The 19918-nt window shown below is 38.2% G+C and overlaps 1 protein-coding gene across 1 annotated transcript; it reads left to right on the top strand.

Moving 5' to 3' along the window:
- The first annotated feature begins 2335 nt into the window (after positions 1-2335).
- Positions 2336-19550, top strand: stip1 (stress-induced phosphoprotein 1). The gene is made up of 14 exons (XM_048189678.1): positions 2336-2483; positions 6037-6246; positions 6363-6504; positions 10881-11022; positions 11312-11477; positions 11575-11701; positions 13091-13193; positions 13353-13473; positions 13586-13682; positions 13804-13928; positions 16419-16455; positions 16554-16657; positions 16779-16951; positions 18709-19550. The coding sequence occupies exons 1-14, from the start codon at positions 2475-2477 to the stop codon at positions 18779-18781; spliced, it is 1629 nt and encodes a 542-aa protein (XP_048045635.1). The 5' UTR covers positions 2336-2474; the 3' UTR covers positions 18782-19550.
- Positions 19551-19918: the final 368 nt, after the last annotated feature.

Here is a 19918-nt window from a genome sequence, read left to right as displayed (position 1 = left end):
CTCTATTCTAAAGCCTTTTTTTTTTTTTTTTTTGCACTTTTATTATTTAATATTGACCCTTTCTCCCTTGTGTAACATGGCCGATTTCAAAACACTGCTTCAGGAAGCTTCGGAGCGTTATGAATCAGTGTGTCGAATCCGCGGTTCGGAGCGCCAAAGTCACGTGATTTCAGCAGTTTGGCTGTTTGACACGCGATCCGAATCATGATTTGACAGGCTGATTCATAACGCTCCGAAGCTTCATGAAGGTGTGTTTTGAAATCGGCCATCACTAAGTTGTTTTTTTGTTTTTTTGGCCCACCAAAAATATTCTCGTCACTTTATAATATTAATATTGAACCACTGTACTCACATGAACTGATTTTAAATATGTTTTTAGTACATTAATGGATCTTGACAGAGTGAATGTCATTGCTGGCTATGTAGGCCTCACTATCTTAATTTGTGTTCTGAAGATGAACGAAGGTCTTACGGTATGGAACGGCATGAGGGTGAGTAATAAATGACATTATTTTTATTAGGTTTCTTTTCATTATTTTCCATTTTCAATAGGTGGTTTTTAATAAAGTGATTTATTTGCAATGTGTTACTGTGATTCGCAAAACCTTGATTTGCAGCTGTGGTTAAACTAAGTAAAACAAAAATAAAACTTTTGTTTTTAACGGTCGTTGTGCCTCGGCACAGCTCGTCAGCGCGGATGAATCTAATGCTTGCTGTCAGTCACCGCACCAGTGTGGATACTGTACTTCAGAATCACAGATTCAACGTCTTGAAAGTATGACTTGACCAATATAAGAATTTTCACTGGAAAATATAATCTGAACAAGTAAATAACGTCTGCCACTTTTGTTAAAGGCCCACAATAAATCGCGCTGCCAATGATGATTGAATCTAACGATCGCTTAACTTGGATCACGCCAAACCGTCCAAATTATTATTACTGTTATACTTTGTTCTTAAATCGTTAATGTTAACAGCATCAGCATTGTGTGACTATGTGTATTTAGTGTATATTATCGTTACCTGTAGATTTCAATTTCTGTAGCCACTCCACAGTCCAAAGTCTTTTGCTTTTTGACTATGGGTGAATCTCCAGTTGTCACTGATGATTGTCATTTGGATCTTTCTGGATTACAATCTGCCATCAAAATGATAAGTTATTTCAGCTGCTGTGAGAAACGGCTATAAATGATCTGCTACCAGCAGCATCCTCACGTGATAAAACCGACTAGCCTGGACTCCTGCCTTTCTGTTTACGGACGTGACATAATGACGCACAGAAGAACTGCTGCATGCTCAAATTTCCCACGTAAATCCACCATGTCACTCTTATTATAAAACATTAAAGCTTACCGTTGTGAATCGAGCTAAGATAATGAGATAGTTTTGAACACTGGCTGGTTATGTACTTGCTCAAAAGTTGATTTTGGATCATTTTTAACCACAAAAAAAAAAAAGTTACAGACTGCAGCTATAATTGCATAAAGAAAAATTAAAAGTGGTCAAGCAACCTTGTCCCTTAAAGTCCCTTTAAGTGTTATTCAAAAGTCTTTGTTGACCCTTAGCCAAAACAATGGTTTTATATTTGTGTACATCATAATGTATTTATTTTTAAACTATTTCAATTTTTGCTGGAAAGCATGCTTTTAGTGGTTATTTCCATGTGACAACATGCTCCGCTATTGGTCACCATGTGTATCATGGTAAAAATGTCCCAGCAGCTTTTTTGTAGACAAGATTTTGAAGTATATTAATTAAAAGTATGTGCTTCAAAAATAAACCTAAACCTGAGAAATATTCACTGGAATAAAACTTATATATTTTGAACTGTATATATTTATGAACTTTTGGATATATTAATACAAATATGTTTTTATTTATTTAAATCTGAATGTATGCTTGCGAATTTTTTAGAAAGAAAACAAAAAAAACATGACGTTATACTGAAAAATATGTCCCATAGAGACATCATGGCATTGTGAAACGAAGATAATTCCAGAACAGCTCTGGAACATTCAGCATTACTTTTCTCATCAACCTCATCGCTCGTTTCCTCAACAATAAACCGTTAATCCAATCAGAGACGGCAGCGCTGCTACTACGGTTGGAAAAGTAATACTTTCCAGTTCTACTTCTCATATGTCGCTTTCATTCGGTTGCCACGCATTTAGCACAGATTCGTACATTTGCTCCAGAATTTTCTGGAGGTTAATTTTGCTTCATAATTACACAAATAATCTTTTATGAGATATTAATATGAATGAATGCACAAATTACAATAAATGAGAATGTGAGCCTACGAATAGTTTGTATAAAGTAATTTCCTTTCAATTGTGACATAACACGTTACGCGCACACACCTGACGGGGTTAAACTAGAATACCTGGCAACCCTTCTCCCGGTTACATTGATATAGGCAGAGAGGCGGAGCGACGCTAGTGTCTTGGTAGATTCTGGAACCTCATGCCCACGCGATGGAGAAAGTAAGTAACTTATATAGAACAGCCTATATTACATATTATGAATAAGACAATAGCTTTTTAAATCATCGTGCAAAATAAACTGTTAAAAGTGTTTTGCTTATTTTAAAGACGTAGTCAGTGTAGCTCAGTATAAACCGCATCAATGATAGTATGGGCTAGTTGGCTAACAACGCGTTAGCAGCTGAATATGTCACGCTGTGCTTTAACCTGCAATCTGTGCGAACGATTCTTCTGCAGTGGTTATCTTAAAAAAACGTATGATTATAAATACAAATGAGGTCCTGTGTGAGTAATGCAGGTTTATTCATCTGGTCGATCTCCTCCATCAGTTAGCAAGTTAGCCTAAGCTCATGTCAGATCTAGAGACTTCTGTGTGTGTGAAGGGCGGACCGTCACTTCATTCAGGTACTCGTGCTAAGACTAAACTATCTTTTATATTAAATGATTATTATATGGCTCTCCAATCAAAGTGTCCTTTAGAAATATGAATAGGATTGTGAGGTCTTCATAATTCGGTACCAAAGGATCATAATTGGACATGTCTTATTATAGGGTTCTGTCATAATAAAACTAATTAAAATTAGTTGTTTTTATTGCGCTTAAAGGATAGTAAAAAAAAAGTCCTTTTTATTTTTATATATTTATTTTTTCACTTATTTAGGTAAATGCAATTCTTAAGGGTCGCTATTAAATAATTTAAGCGAAAAAAAAATAGACTTTAAGCAGTGACTTTGCAGGGAGAAGTGTTGAAAAGTGCCTGAATGTAAGTTGTTGGCATCAGCTGTCAGTGACGTTCATGTCAAATCTCGACAACAGATGCTCCTGAACATCTCACACAGTTCACTGTTTCTTAGAGCTTCCGTTTATAACCACGGCATACAAACGCAAATTCATGTAGGATCAGTTATACAGTCAATAAACGATTAGTTCATGCAAAAAATGAAACGCAAAATGGGTTCTAGTTTGAGTCATTTAAGTCCACACTAGAGTCTTTGTAACTACTAGCTAGTTTGTAAGTATATCTGTACTTTATTTGGTTGCACCATTTGTTCTAAAGTCACCATAAAATCAAAATTGACAATTTATCTGTCACTCACATGAGATAGACCAATAGCAAACCACAACAATCCAACGAACCAATCAGTTCCCGATGGACAAAATTAAGTCCCGCCCTACATTGTTTTTTCTTGTTTGAGAAGCAATTTCACCCAGATATACATTACAATAGTGAAGAAAAGACTGTTGCAACTTGTTTCATGGCAAGATGTAGCTAGTAGGTCGTAAGTTCTTCGTAAATTAGTTGCATTATAACCTTGAATGATTTACCCTAGAAGTGTTGAAATGTCATAAATTTCAGTTTATCCTTGATTCTGACCATTTTTAACTCTCATATCTAACAGTAAAATGTTTACACTGAAATGCAATACTAAAGTATTTTATATGTAAATAACATTTAGAAACTGTATTTGAAATTAATAAGGATTAGTAAAGAAATACATTGATTGATTTTTTTTTTTTTTTTTTTTTTTTTTTTTTTTGCATTCATGTTCATAGTTAAAGTAATGGCATGGCCCCAGGCTATGCCTAAAATAGTCAGATTTTCGACTAAAAATACTCATTTGCGACAATTGCGAGTTATATTTTTGCTGAAATTCACAAATTCACATGTTATGACATGAAAATTTGCATGTTATTTGCATGTTCTGTGTCTATCACAACATTTGTTGTGTTGATGTAATTAAATGAAATGCTGCGTGTGAAAGCTGATGAAAGCTGACTTTGTTGCCTTGCGTCACTGCAAAAAATGCTGCATTTGAACACACCGTTCTGCTCCTGCGTTAAGGAGACCACTGTCTATTTCTTCATATAAATTTGTCTATATTCGTCATTCAAAGGGGGGAAACTGGCTCTGCAGACTGCAGATACACAATGCATCGCATGCTTACCGTTTTGAATATCAATCATGCTGATCACTTTCATTATTCCACTCCGCTCATTAAATAAATGTGAACGTTGCATGTTTTAAAGTCAACAGATGGCGCTGTTGCACGTTCTTCAGGCTCTCGCAAAAGTGCTTCAGAGCAGCTCGCAATCAATGATTAGCGCACATTTGTCAACCGATTGCTCATGAACATTGATGCTGATCAATTATCACAAAGTTTACTTTGTTACTTATATTATATTGTTGTAAACGGTTGTAACGACGTAATTTTTTATCTTCCTGATCTGAACTTGAATGAGCAGCAAAAATAAAGCGCAGACATTTCAAAATAAGAGTCCCGCTGTATTTCAAAGTAATCAAAGGCAAGTATGCATATTAATTTCCCCTCTTTGTTATTTGGTCACACAAACCAAATTTAATATATTTATATATTTTCATTTGATTCAAAGTAAACTGTTGTAGCATCAGGAAGGAAAGACTAAGAACATTATTTGACACATGTTATTCAATATAAAGATTTTATTAGCATCATGGCTATTATAGTTAACTAAAACCATTAAAAACATTTTTTATTGCTTGAAATAAATGTTAACACTGAAATAAAAAATCTATAAAAACTAAACAGACGTTTACAAAAAATAGAACTAAAAACAAAAATCTAATCGGATTCAAAATATTAACAAAAACTATAATAGTATTAAGTGAAAATGGTGACATTCACTTCCCAGAAAAATCTATAAACACAACAGGATGACTAAAAGTAAGTGATTTAAAATTAAGTTCATTGTTGTGTGGCACTTAAAATTATTTGGCGCCAACTTTTTCCCCCTTTAGGAGCCAATGGCTCCTTAATGATTTTTTTTTGTCTGGAGCCCTGAATGGTAATCCTTTAGTTTAGGGTTCAGTTCTATCTATTAACTAGTAGGTTATTAGCATGCATATTACTAGGATTTGGCTGTTTATTAGTTCTTTATAAGGCACATATTAATGCCTTATTCTGCATGACCATATTCTACATCCCTCAATCCTACCCAATACCTAAAGTTAACAACTACCTTACTAATTAATAATCAGTAATTTAGAGTTTGCAACCCGTTACACCTGCCGCTTGACTCCACCCTGCAAAACACAAAGACGAACACAGACACAACAGAACCTAGGACGCCACCTAAAGGCGAACAGCTTCCGTTTAGGGAACAGGTGTTACCCTAATCCGTAACAACAATGCTCTCTTAAAATGTAAATGTCAACATTATCATGTTTCTAAAGAATTAAAGTCTGTCAGGTAAAAAATAAGTGCTTACAGATGCAATTCAGTCAACCTGCTATTTTATTCCAGTTGTTACTCCTGGTCAGAGGCTTGCATAAATATTTAGTTTATACGTAGTGTTACGTTTAATTTAAGTATAATGGTGCAAAATGTTTAGTATTGCGTAACTTGGTGGTCCTTTACGACAGAACTAGGCTATGTTGCAACTTAAGCACAGCTGGTGCATCTGACCTGTTTCTTGTTGAATTAAATACTTAATGCTGCTGCTGTTCTTATCCTGACGTATTAAAAAAATTTTTATTAAATGTAAATGTTTACTTTTTATCTATCTTTGTCACTAGGTATCACAACTGAAAGATCAAGGTAACAAAGCGCTGAGCGCAGGAAATGTTGATGAGGCGGTTAGGTGCTACACAGAGGCCCTGACATTAGACCCTTCCAACCACGTCCTCTTCAGCAACCGGTCTGCTGCCTATGCCAAGAAGGGCGATTATGACAATGCCCTGAAAGATGCCTGCCAAACAATAAAGATCAAGCCAGACTGGGGCAAGGTGAGGGTTTTTTTTTTTTTGTTTTTTTTCCCTTGATTGCCATTTCTACATTTGTTCTCTTCTTCTTCCAGAGCCATTCTTCACTTTTCATGTGTTGTATTTTGCCTTTTTTAAAGGGTTACTCAAGAAAAGCTGCTGCTTTGGAGTTTCTTGGGCGACTAGAGGATGCCAAAGCGACCTATCAGGAGGGCTTACGTCAAGAGCCGTCGAATCAGCAACTCAAGGAAGGACTTCAAAACATGGAAGCACGGTTAGCAGGTAAAGAATGTTTTCATTCTTTTGCCATGATTTTGGAAAAACTGCCACAAAGCCAGGGTTTTTCCTGCATTGAAAATATTTGTTAGATCATTTAATGTGATGTTAGCTGCTGTTCTGCAGTACCGGTACCCGATGATGGCATCTGCTTTAAAACACTCCTGTGAGTGTTTGTGTAAGTGCTCTGTGAAGAGTGTCAAAGGTTTCTATTTGCAACCTGTTTTTGCAGACAATTACAGACTAGGGGTGGGACAAAATATCGATATGGAGATATATCGTCGTCCTTCTCTGCGTCACTACTTCAAGGCGGCGCTCAACACATGAATGAGGGAAACGTGAACTTAAGTTAACTAGCCTAAGAAAAAGATGTTATTAACAGGCGGACAGCAGTGTGAGTAAAATAGATGCCCCAGCCACGTTTAAGTTCAAAGTCTTGACGCACTTTTATACCATTGATGTGACAAACGTAGACATCTTTGACGTTCTTCACCGAGCACTTAGATATACACGGGAGCGTTTGAAAGCATATATTAGGGATCCGCTGATAGACGCCTGCTTTCGAACGCTCCCGTGTATATCTAAGCGCTTGAAGAACGTCAAAGGGTCTGTTTGCACCTGGTCACTTCATGCATTTTCTCTGATTGGATAGCTTTCCGATCGTGAAAAGACCAGGTCTAAATGCCTAAAAAACGCATTTGAGACGGATTTAACTCCAATCGCTCAAACCACTTCAGGAGATGGTCTGGGACGCATTCCAGTCAAAACTGTCTATGCATCAGTCTAAATGCATCTGGTTGTTGAAACTACATATGTAAATTTTACTTCTCTCAAAAATACTAAAACTGAAACATGTGAGAGTCGGATATGACAACACTACTGCATCACACATCGCCACAGATCTCTTCAGCAAGCTGACGCGCATGAAAGTGAAAGTAAGTCGCAGATGCATAACACACAATTATCTTCATTAAAAGTAATGAGACCTTACCAGTGCTGTTGCCGCTCTCTCCTTTTGCAGTTTTGATTTTGAAATTAACTGATGGTCAATAAAATGCACCTCATATTTCTTGCTTTCGGTGACGTGAACTCTATTAAATGTACATATAAGATCGGATTTATCCGTTAACCTGCACTTAACCTTTTCACATGCATTTTGTTTTCATATTAAGACCAATATCGCGATGTATCATTATAGGATTGTCTAGCGATATATCGATTATCGCAGAATCGCTGACTCGCGATATTATCTTTATCGTGATCGTATCGTGCGGTACCCTCCGATTCCCACCCCTATTACAGACATAGGCCTACTTGTTGAGCTTGTGAACGCAATGGCCAATCAGATGTGTTCAAGTTATTCAGAATCCACTTACTACCATTTAAAATGGCTGAGTTTTTGTTCAGAGCGACTTCTGTAGGCTAGCGAATCCTTTCATCGTTAGTTGCCTATAAGAGGCTTAGTCGACCAAAAATGTTATTAGTCAGTTATTTGAGAGAGGAGAAAAAAAAAAAAGAAACAGCTTATGGCGAAGTCATGCAGTCCATGAGGGACAGATTGTTAACGGCGGGTCCACGTGATGATAACATTATGTCTGTCCTGGAAATCCAAACGTTCGCCTGTCATTTGTCGACCTCAAATATGGCTTATCACTTGAAATGTGTAAGTATTAGCATCTTTACATGGCTGTTCACTCTAACGTTAACCTAGATAAATGTATGCTATTATTAGACACATATCCAAGTGTTTGTGCGGAGTGTGAAAGCTGAAGTATAGCGCGCTTTACTGTATGACATGGAGGCGCTGGAGCGATTACTTGCATTTTTTCCTGATAACAGTGGAAACAACTCAAAATACACCATCATTTTTGGTCATAGAGATAAGAGTAATAATCATTCTTTCTACTTTTATTTGTGTAAACTCACAGTAACAAGAAAACATTGTGCCTTTTGTAGAATAAAGAAAACGGGATGCGCTTTCTGCCGTCTCAGTCTCTGTGAACTTGAGTGCGTCAAAAAAAACTCCCCAAAACTCGGTGTATACTTGCCTCACAGACATGAGAAATATATCTATAGAAAGCTTGAAATGTCAAGCGATTTGTCAACCAATTCAAGTTGAAAACAAATATTCTCAGATGATGTAATTTGATCCGTATGAAACCTGCATATTGGAGCATCCACTTCTACGGAAATGACGATTCAGCATTGTTGGCTTAATCTCTGCAGCCGAAAATACAGAAAACATGATCAATGAATTATTAAAATGTTTAGACTGTCTCCTTGCTGTTTTTTTTTTTTTTTTTTCACGAAACATTTATAATCATTATGTCGTTGTGCTGTGGCAAGCTTGATAGCTGATTAGGCTACAGTATCTCACAGAAGTGAGTACACCCCTCACATGTTTTTAAATGTATCTTTTCATGTGTCAACACTGAAGAAATGACACTTTGCTACAATGTAAAGTAGTGAGTGTACAGCTTGTATAAGAGTGTAAATTTGCTGTCCCCTCAAAATAACTCAACACACAGCCATTAATGTCTAAACCACTGGCCACAAAAGTGAGTACACCCCTAAGTGAAAATGTCCAAATTGGGCCCAAAGTGTCAATATTTTGTGTGGCCACCATTATTTTCCAGCACTGCCTTAACCCTCTTGGGCATGGAGTTCACCAGAGCTTCACTGGTTTCCCCTGGAGTCCTCTTCCACTCCTCCATGATGACATCATGGAGCTGGTGGATGTTAGAGACCTTGCGCCCCTCCACCTTCCATTTGAGGATGCTCCACAGATGCTCAATAGGGTTTAGGTCTGGAGACATGCTTTACCCTCAGCTTCTTTAGCAAGGCAGTGGTCGTCTTGGAGGTGTGTTTGGAGTCGTTATCACATTGGAATACTGCCCTGTGGCCCAGTCTCTGAAGGGAGGGGATCATGCTCTGCTCATTCATGGTTCCGTCAATGAACTGTAGCTCCCCAGTGTCGGCAGCACTCATGCAGCCCCAGACCATGACACTCCCACCACCATGCTTGACTGTAGGCAAGACGCACTTGTCTTTGTCCTCCTCACCTGGTTGCCGCCACACACGCTTGACAGCATCTGAACCAAATAAGTTTATCTTGGTCTCATCAGACCAAAGGACATGGTTCCAGTAATCCATGTCCTTAGTCTGCTTGTCTTCAGCAAACTGTTTGTGGGCTTTCTTGTGCATCATCTTTAGAAGAGGCTTCCTTCTGGGACAACAGCCATACAGACCAATTTGATGCAGTGTGCGGCGTATGCACCCCTTCAACCTCTGCAGCAATGCTGGCAGCACTCATACGTCCATTTCCCAAACACAACCTCTGGATATGACGCTGAACACGTGCACTCATCTTCTTTGGTCGACCATGGCGAGGCCTGTTCTGAGTGGAACCTTTCCTGTTAAACTGCTGTATGGTTTTGGCCACCGTGCTGCAGCTCAGTTTTAGGGTCTTGGCAATCTTCTTATAGCCTACGCCATCTTTATGTAGAGCAAAAATTCTTTTTTTCAGATCCTCAGAGAGTTCTTTGCCATGAGGTGCCATGTTGAACTTCCAGTGACCAGTATGAGAGAGTGAGCGCGATAACACCAAATTTAACACACCTGCTCCCCATTCACACCTGAGACCTTATCTCTTTAGTCTAGGGCAGCCCTAATTATAACCAACAAAGTATAATCACAATGTCGATAAGAGATTCATTGCACAGCGTAAATGGCTTCATTGATTATAACAGGAGTTTCGCAAGAGTGCAGCTTTGTGTACCTCGCGTTGAACGGCTTCAGTGTAATTGACAGCTTCAGTGATTATAATGTCTAATAATACATGTGTATATAATATATTTTTCATATATATTATATACACATGGATTAACAACTGTATTTAAATGCGTGATTGAAGCTGATTCACATGGGTAGGGTACTTTGTACTGTGTGTGGATGACCGTGTTCTTCCGCCGTCACCAAAGACCATTTTTGACCCAGGAAAAACCCTGAAAGCAAAATTAAATGGTTTGTTCATGTCAAGAGCGTAGCGTAATGTTGTATTCAGCATCTGAAAAAACTGATTTCAACAACCTCCAACTGTATTTTTTTTTCTTATTCAAGTCAAAATATTCACTCAGTCTGAATAAGCCTTAAAGAACATATACCATTGAAACTGGTGTACTTTAAGCCTCTTTGGGTCAAAAAAGCCTAATGGCTCCACAAATCCTTTTTTCCACCTAGTTTCCACCTGTACCAAAGTCTTTTTTTTATTAGCTTTTTTATTCTCGTAAGATTAAAAGGTTATTTGTAGCGTGTGGTGGAGCGTGGCAAGAAATTCATTCTCAGATTTACTGTGATAACTGATGTTGTCTTGTACTTTTCAGACAGGAAGATGATGAACCCATTTTCCATTCCCAACTTGTATGAAAAGCTGGAGGGTGACTCTCGAACCCGAGCGCTGCTGTCTGACCCCAGCTACAGGGAGCTGCTGGAGCAGCTCAGGAACAAGCCCTCGGAGCTTGGCACGTAGGTGCTTTCTATGCCTTTCCGCTGCTCGCTTTCTCTGTCTCTTGTATAGTGATCGACCATATATTGCATTATGGGATACAGTATCGCACACAGTGACCCTGTGTACTGCACACTTTGGCAAATATTAGGTTATCTGGATATATAGAAAATTGTCATACTCTGCACATACCATATTTTCCAGTAAATGTGAGTAGTATGTCTTTTCTAGCATATTCTAAGAATTTGTTGTAATATCTAGTCATCTCATTTTTTTTTTTTCTTTTCCCTCAATTGTTTTGACCTGTAGGAAACTGCAGGACCCTCGTGTGATGACCACTCTCTCAGTTCTCCTGGGGCTGGATCTGTCTGGCATGGATGAAGATGAGGAACCGACTCCGCCCCCTCCCCCTAAACCCAAAGAGACCGCTCCGCCCCCTCCTAAAGAGGAAGACCTACCAGAGAACAAGAGAATGGTACTTTTTGTCAAAGCATATGGTTTGGTGTAGCATCGCTGTACGTATAGTACTCTGACTGAAGTCAGGCTTAATGCTCGTGTCTGACCCTGACCAGGCCTTAAAGGAGAAGGAGCTGGGAAACGCAGCGTATAAGAAGAAAGAGTTTGATACTGCACTGAAGCACTATGAAGAAGCTCTAAAGCATGATCCCACCAACATGACCTATCTGTCAAACCAAGCAGGTAAGAATTATACATATTAGAGACATTGTGCAGTGGTTGAAGCAAGGGTGTGCAGTTTTGTAGAGGCTAGCAAAAGCAAGCTAGATTTGAAAGCATAAGATCCCTCTCTCCCTTCAAATCACTCTAAGCCACGCCTCCTCCAAAATGCATGAACGTGCTCAGCCAGAGCAGAGTCTGCAAAGCATAACGAGATATGGTGTTAAATTACCTTATATCTCAAAGCACATACAATTACAATAATAAACATAAACAACTTGAAGACCTCTGACTTGTACCACCTGACTGCTGCAGACTGATTTCAGCATTGATAATGTTGCTAAAAATAAAATAAATAAATAAAAAGGTATGAAGACGTGTTTTTAAAGCCGCCTTTTTAGTACACTGTTGCTGTCAAAGATGTCTGTCTAATGCATGTTTACTGGTGTCGTTTTAGGATTATTAATATACTGTTTTTATTTAATTAATTAGGCTTTTTGTATTACATTTAGTTATTAGTCTTTTTTAATTTTAGTTTAGTCATTAATTTATTTGAATAATTGTATGTGCTTTTGTTATTTTCATTATTGTTTTTAAACATTTACTATTTAGCCTTTATTTTTTATTTCATTTGTTTATTTCAGTTGTAGTTTTAGTTCTTCAATTTAAGACTATTTCAGTTAGTTGTCAAAGCCAACTTTTCTAAATTAAGAATCTAATATTTGGTAACACTTAACAATAAAGTCTTGTTAGTTAACATTAGTTAATTCATTAACTAACATTAACTAACAATGAGCAATAGATTTGTTGAAATGTATATTAATCTTTGTTAACATTGGTTAATAAAAAAATACAACTGTTCATTGTTTGTTAGTCCACAGTGCATTAACTAATGTTAAGAAATAGAACTTTTGATAATAATAAATGTTAATTTTTATTAATAAGATTAATAAATGCTGTAGAAGTATTTTTCTTTCTTAGTGTAATGTTAACAAATGAAATCTTATTGTGAAGTGTTAGCTATATTTTATTTCAACTGCGTATTTCAGTTAATAAAACACTTAGTTTAACAGTTTAGTTTTAGTTAACAATAAACCTGATGTTGACTTTACAAAACAATGTATAAGCAGTGCAGCAGAAGGCAAAAGCACGTTCTGTGAATGACCATTTAACCACTTAAAAACAACAGTGAGATGCATGGCATCAAAATAAGAATGCATCCTTTGTGCTCATTATTGTGTTTGTTAACCCTTGCCCTTCCACTTAGCTTTGGTTCAAGTGTGTAAATAAAAGGTTTGGTGTTGAGTTTATTATAAAGTCTAAAATAGGATGAAACCACCAAAACTGCTCTCACAAACACACAACTGCTGTAAGTGGATACTTCTGATTCAGATTATTTGTTTTCTCTCTCAGCTGTACATTTTGAAAAGGGGGATTTTGATAAGTGCAGAGAGCTTTGTGAGAAGGCCATTGAGGTGGGCAGAGAGAACCGAGAAGACTACAGACAGATTGCCAAGTAAGTTAGTTTTCTGTACCTGAACAAAACTGAAAAATAAGTGTTAATTTATTTCTGGTTACGGCCTAATGTCGAAGTTGATTTCCATTACAAGTGTAAACGTTTTATACATCAACTTTACATTAAGTACAAAATCTCTTTTTTCCTGTCCTTTTGCAGGGCATATGCCAGGATCGGTAACTCCTACTATAAGCAGGAGAAGTACAAAGAGGCGATCCAGTTCTTTAACAAGAGTTTGACAGAGCATCGCACACCTGACGTCCTCAAGAAATGCCAACAGGTCATTGAGATTTGTTGAAAAAGTTATATAGATATCCTAATATATCTTTCCTGTTAGACTGTGGTGTCCTGGTCATAATTCACCTCAAAATTAAAGTGATGAAATCTTGCAGGCTGAGAAGTTTTTGAAGGAACAGGAGAAGCAGGCCTACATCAATCCAGATTTGGCTCTGGAAGAGAAAAACCAGGGCAATGATGCCTTCCAGAAGGGTGTGTATACAAACCAAATCCAGACATTGCTGTAACCTCACACAGGAGATTCCCATTTAAGATGTGTTTTGTAATGGTTAAGATTGTGATTTGAATTGTTCTGTTGGTGTGTGTTGTGTAGGTGACTATCCTTTGGCCATGAAACATTACTCCGAGGCCATCAAGAGAAACCCTTATGATGCAAAACTCTTCAGCAACAGAGCTGCCTGCTACACCAAACTACTGGAATTCCAGCTGGCCCTAAAGGTACGATCACACATCAGGGCTCCAGACTAACATTGAAGAGCAGTGGCACCGGTGCCACTAATTTTACAGATGGTGCCACCAGCACTTGGTAGCGCCGCACATATAATATTACATGTTTTGTTTCTTAGAAATGCACATTTGACAGTAGCTTGAGCTAGTTGGGATTTGGATACAAATTTATTTTCATTAACAAAAACGGTAACACCTGTAAAAACCTCATTTATATAAAGTAAAACTTAAATATTCTGACTGTACGAGTTACTAAAATGAACCAAGACTCTACTCTTACTAAAATGAACCATTAGTCTCATACGTTTGTAGATCATGATAAACCATAGTTAAAACCACGCATAGCATGACCATCAGGATTGCTGCTTTGTTATTATTATATATAAAATAGAGGACATCATAAAGGATTATTTTTAGCGCCGATTTACCAATAAAGAAATATTGATTTTACTGGAGGAGACACATAAAGATTAGTCTCTGGACATATGCATTATGCAGGAATATGCATATAGAATGTTTTCACGGTAACCTTGTACACAGCGTTTCAAGGAGAAAAAACAGCCTTTACTGCCATCTAGTGGGCTTAATACTAAAACAACCAATACCTATCAATACCAGAATCATGCAATTCTGCAAATTACAGTCGAGGTATTTGGGCAATAAAAGTTGTTTTTAACAGAATGGATACACTAATGAATTTTACACAATAATAACAAGACTTCAGACTTCACGGCAACACGGCTATCGTTGGATGCACTGTTACAGACAGAGATATTGACCATCAGTTAATTGCGAGGAAAAAAGTCAGAATTCTGACTTTTTATCACGCAATTGCGACTTTATATCTCAGAATTCTGACTTTATAACTCGCAATTGTGAGATATCAACACGCAATTGTGAGTTAAAAAGTCAGAATTCTGAGATAAAAAGTCGCAATTCATTTTTTTTTTTTTTTTTAAGTGGCGGAAACGGGCTTCCATACAGAGCCGTAAAACTCTGCGCATAAAATAATCACAGCCTTTGCCAAATCGCGTGCGGTGTAATTGTGATAAATCATGCAGCCCTAGTAAAAAGTAACTATATGGTTTCTGTGGTATTTATGAAAAACGGTAGCCTTAAGTCATTTAGTATTAATATAAATGCACAAAACGGCTATAGCTTAATAACAAAAATACTGTAATTATATTTAATTTCACCTTTAATACATGTAATACATGACATTAATAATATATTAAAATTCTATATAAATATCACACATTTCTGCCATAATACCATGGTTACAGTTAGTCCTACTACAGTAAATACAGGTGATTTTTGTGGATTTAAAAGAGCCTTCAAACTGGATCGTTGTGGCACAATGTTTCTACTGGTTTCCGCTTCAGGGTTGTTGAGTCTACTTTTTAAATCACAAGACATTAGTGGTTTGTATCGGAGAACTCTGCACCAAACTTAAACGCTTCTTGCTGGTTCTCACAACACTGTTTAATGGTCACGTGATCAAGACCAGTCTAACTAAATGCATTTGCTCTGTATTTTGAGCTGTATTTTGGGCCGAGCTGATAAATGGTCCTTGTGGCACGGTTCCTCTTTGGTGCGGTTACCAGTTAGTCAAATTGGTAGTGGCACCAGTGCAACCTCTAACAAAATTGTCACACCGGCAGGAAAAACCATTTAGTTGCAGTCTAGGGGCCTGACACATGCACATACACACACAAACACATTGGTTCTTTGAAATGCATGTGGTGGGTCTCACACAGGACACCAATTGTGTGGTGGCATGATGGTACACCAGATCACATTTTGAGATTTGGTCACATGTCACATAAAGGGAGTATGAGAGCGTCTGCTGAATCCTTCCTCCTTTTACCTTGGGGCACCAGCTAAGGAATTTCACCTTAACTGTAAGGGTTTAACGATACTCTCATGTCACAATTTGATAGAAATCAGTATCATGTCGTGAGCTCAGTATCATATCACGATATTTTAAGCCAAAATATAGTTTATTTTATTATTACTTTATTATTAAAATCATATTAGTATCTTGAACGGTGCTAAAACGGGGGGTTTTATGACACTTTATGCTGCGTTCACGCCATGTCCTAATTACAGTAGTCTCGATGCCAAGATGTGACGTTACATTCAGAGCTGTTCACGTCCTCAGACTGGGAATTATGCTTTTCTTTGGCAACATTAACATTATATTTGGCCTAAATGAATCTGCACCAGTCAGGTGGTACAGCGGTCATGTCGTACAAGTAGGAGCTCTCAGGAACTTCCATCTTACAAGCTGTAATTACAAGCTCTATGAGAAAGTGAAAGCTTTTTACAAGTTTTTTTTATTTTTTATTTTTTTATGCAACTTTAATAGCATTACCCGTAACAGTCAATAACAAGGGGGGAAAATTATAGATTTATTGAGATCGACTAGTTGTTGACTAGTTTACCATTCTGTTAACCATCAACTCATGGTCTTTTTATCAGGACTGTGAGGAGTGCATCAAACTGGACCCTAACTTCAGTAAGTGTTTATACATTTTGTTTGCTCTACTTCTTTTGTGACATTAAGTTAATGTTTCCTGCTAAAACCTTTTACACTATCACTCTCACTTTATTTAGTTAAGGGTTACACACGCAAGGGAGCAGCACTGGAGGCTATGAAGGACTTCTCAAAAGCAATGGATGTGTACCAGAAAGCTCTAGAGCTCGATTCCAACTCAAAGGTATGCATGACCTGCTCTTTGATGGCACAACTAATGCATCTCTGAGCTTTTTAGGAGGATTGTGCTGGTGAAGATGGCTCCACGCAACTAACGTTATATTTCTCTATTTCTGTCTCTACAGGAGGCCACAGAGGGTCTGCAACGCTGTATGGTGAGCCAAGCAACACGTAACGACAGTCCAGAGGATGTGAAACGGAGGGCCATGGCTGACCCAGAGGTGCAGCAGATCATGAGCGATCCTGCCATGCGCATGATCTTAGAGCAGATGCAGAAAGACCCACAGGCCCTCAGCGAGTAAGACACGCATCAAATATTTTATCATTTTTAATTTATATATTTTCAGCATTTTACAATTGAGCTAGGTATGTCAGAATAGTGAGAAGCATAAAATGTGTAGTGTGGAGAGGGGAGAGCATTGATAAACCTTGATTTTTAAAATAAAAACGGGTGAATCTCAAAACAAATTGTTTAAAATAAAGTCTATGCAGAATTTCCCTTTCTTTGGGCTGTAAATTTAAAGGTAGAAATGTAAAAGTACTACCATAATTTAAGTATGCCACATGAAAATAATTCAGCATCACTGTAATGACAATTAGGGGTAAAACTTAATTGTCATGAGAATGTCAAATGTAAAAAAAACAAAACCTAATTATACAACAATTGGCTGCCTTTTAAGCAAAATAAATATGTATATACAGTGTATACCAATGAGCCATTACATTATGACCACCTATCTAATAACCTCTAGGACCTCCTTTAGCACGCAAAACAGCAGCCACGCGGCAAGGCATTGATTTGATGAGGTGGCGATAGGTCACCTGGGGTATCTGGTACCATAATTAGCAGCAGGTCATCCAGTTTCCGTACTTTGCAGGGTGGTGGTAATGTAGTGCGACCCTGCTTTTCCAAGTCGAACCGCAAATGTTCGATTGGGTTCATGTCAGGCCAAGGCATTAACAGAAATTCATTCTGTCAGTGTGGCATGGCACATATCTTGTTGGTAATGGCCATCACCGGCAGGGAACACAGTTGCCATGAATGGGTGCATTTGGTCCGTAACAATGTTCGATGTACAAATGAAACCTGATAGCTGTCAGGATTGTGCTGTTGGGATAATGGGGCCTAAAGTGTCCCAAGAAAACATCGCCCACAGCAAAACATCACCCACAGCATAACACCGCCGCCAGCCAGTGTCCACCCAGCAGTGCATCCAGGTGCTATGTCCTCTGTTGGTAATTGGCATATCCACGCTTGGCCTTCGACGTGATGCACCAGGAATCTTGATTCATCAAACCAGGCCACTTTCTTCCAATCATCCACAGGCCGATCTCTATAATTTGGGCCAATTTCATGCGTTGTTGGCGCTTGCATCTGGTTAGCATGAGGACCCGGCTGGGGGTCCATACGCAGAAGTCTGCGATGAACTGTGTGCTGTGACACATTGTCCTGGTCACCACTGTTGTAGCTGCTGGTGATTTGTCGCACTGTGGCCCTGCGGTCACTGAACAATGCACGACAGTCTCTGCTTCCCTCTGGCATCAATGAGATGCGAACAACACACGGCTGAATGACGGTTTGTCGTTTGGCCATACGTGCCATACATACTCACTACAGCAGCACGTGAACAACCTACAAGGCACACTGTTTCCAAGATCGAAGTTCCGGGGCGCCGTGCCATCACAATTTGTCCTTTATCAAAGTTAGATAACCTGGCAGCTTTTCCCATTCTAACACCAAACACTACTAACCAAAATCCGGTCCTCGGGTGGTATATATACTGTTCTGTGAACTGCACCTGTGGTACCGTTTGGTTGCCAGGTGTGCTCATTGCTCTAAGCTGGGGGTGGTCATAATGTAATGGCTCATTGGGGTATATAATATAATATAATATAATATAATATAATATAATATAATATAATATAATATAATATAATATAATATAATATAATATAATATATAATAGATGTATGTATGTATGTATGTATGTATGTATGTTTTTTATATATACATTTTAAAATATATTTCTTCTGCAATCTCTTCTGTCCATCCAGTCATCTAAAGAACCCCGTCATCGCTCAGAAAATTCAGAAACTGATAGATGTTGGGCTAATTGCTATTCGGTGATCCAAGGAACCAGAAGAAAACCAGGACATTATTCATCTACAGAAAAACAACAGAAGAATACGAAGGATGGCGGCATTCCAAACAAATTATTTACTTCGCCAAATTTAACAGGCACTCTAACCCTTCTCCTCCCACTCTTCCCAAACAGGAATGTATTTTTTTAAGCCTTAATTGGATTGAAAATCAACACAATTGGTCTTTCCTCCACACTATATTCACCAGTGTCAGTTGTACAAGTCATGATTTTCATGCATTACAGTGTTCATGGAATGAAAAGATCTAGCCTTAGTGACACCAGAGTGTTAAAAGAGGTTTTGAGCCTTCATATTACAAGCATTTTTATTATTGCCTTTTTCTCCCCTTTTTTTTTTTCATTCTTAATATAATTTCATAATGTTTAAATGCAGATGTTATTCTGAATCTGTCCTCTTGCGATTTTTGTACGTGGGGGTTTTGTTGTTTTCCCTGCAATGGAGGAGAAGTGGGGAGGGGAGCGATATGACATTAGCTTGCCATCAGTGATTTATTTTTACATAGTAGGCCTGTTAGAAATCTGTCTGTCTCTGAATCTGAATGCTTTGCTATTGTACTATATAAATGCACTTCTATTTGTGAGGGAGAGGTTCATAGCTCAGTGGGCTTGTTTAAGCTCAGTTGCCTCCCACCTGTTTCGCTTCAGTTCATACTTTGCGATCGATTAACTGACTGTGATTTCAGCATCACCATATTGAAATGCAACATCAGTTTAATAAAGTTCTGGATCCATGAAGTTGTGTGATGTTTGTAACTCAGCATTCATTCAATGTGTTGGTTTGGAATGGTGCACTACCATACTACTCACACTATTTGTGTAGTATGCATATTGTGCATAGTATTTGTACTAAGTTCACAGATGAGCCAAAACATTGTGGCCACCTGCCAAAACGGCACCGAACCGCCGAAGCATGGACTCTACAAAGCCCCTGAAAGTGTCCTGTGTTATCTGGCACCAAGACGTTAGCAGCAGATCCTTTAAGTCCTGTAGGTTGTGAGGTGGAGCTCTGGGGATTGAACTAGTTGGTCCAGCACATCCCAGATGCTTAACTAGATTTGAGATTTGGGAAATTTGAAGGCCAGGGCAACACCTTGAATTCTTCA

The sequence above is a fragment of the Megalobrama amblycephala genome, linkage group LG4, assembly GCF_018812025.1.
Source record: "Megalobrama amblycephala isolate DHTTF-2021 linkage group LG4, ASM1881202v1, whole genome shotgun sequence".
Lineage (NCBI taxonomy): Eukaryota > Metazoa > Chordata > Actinopteri > Cypriniformes > Xenocyprididae > Megalobrama > Megalobrama amblycephala.
The sequence above is the reverse complement of the archived record's forward strand: the minus strand, read 5'-3'. Positions and strand labels throughout refer to the sequence as shown.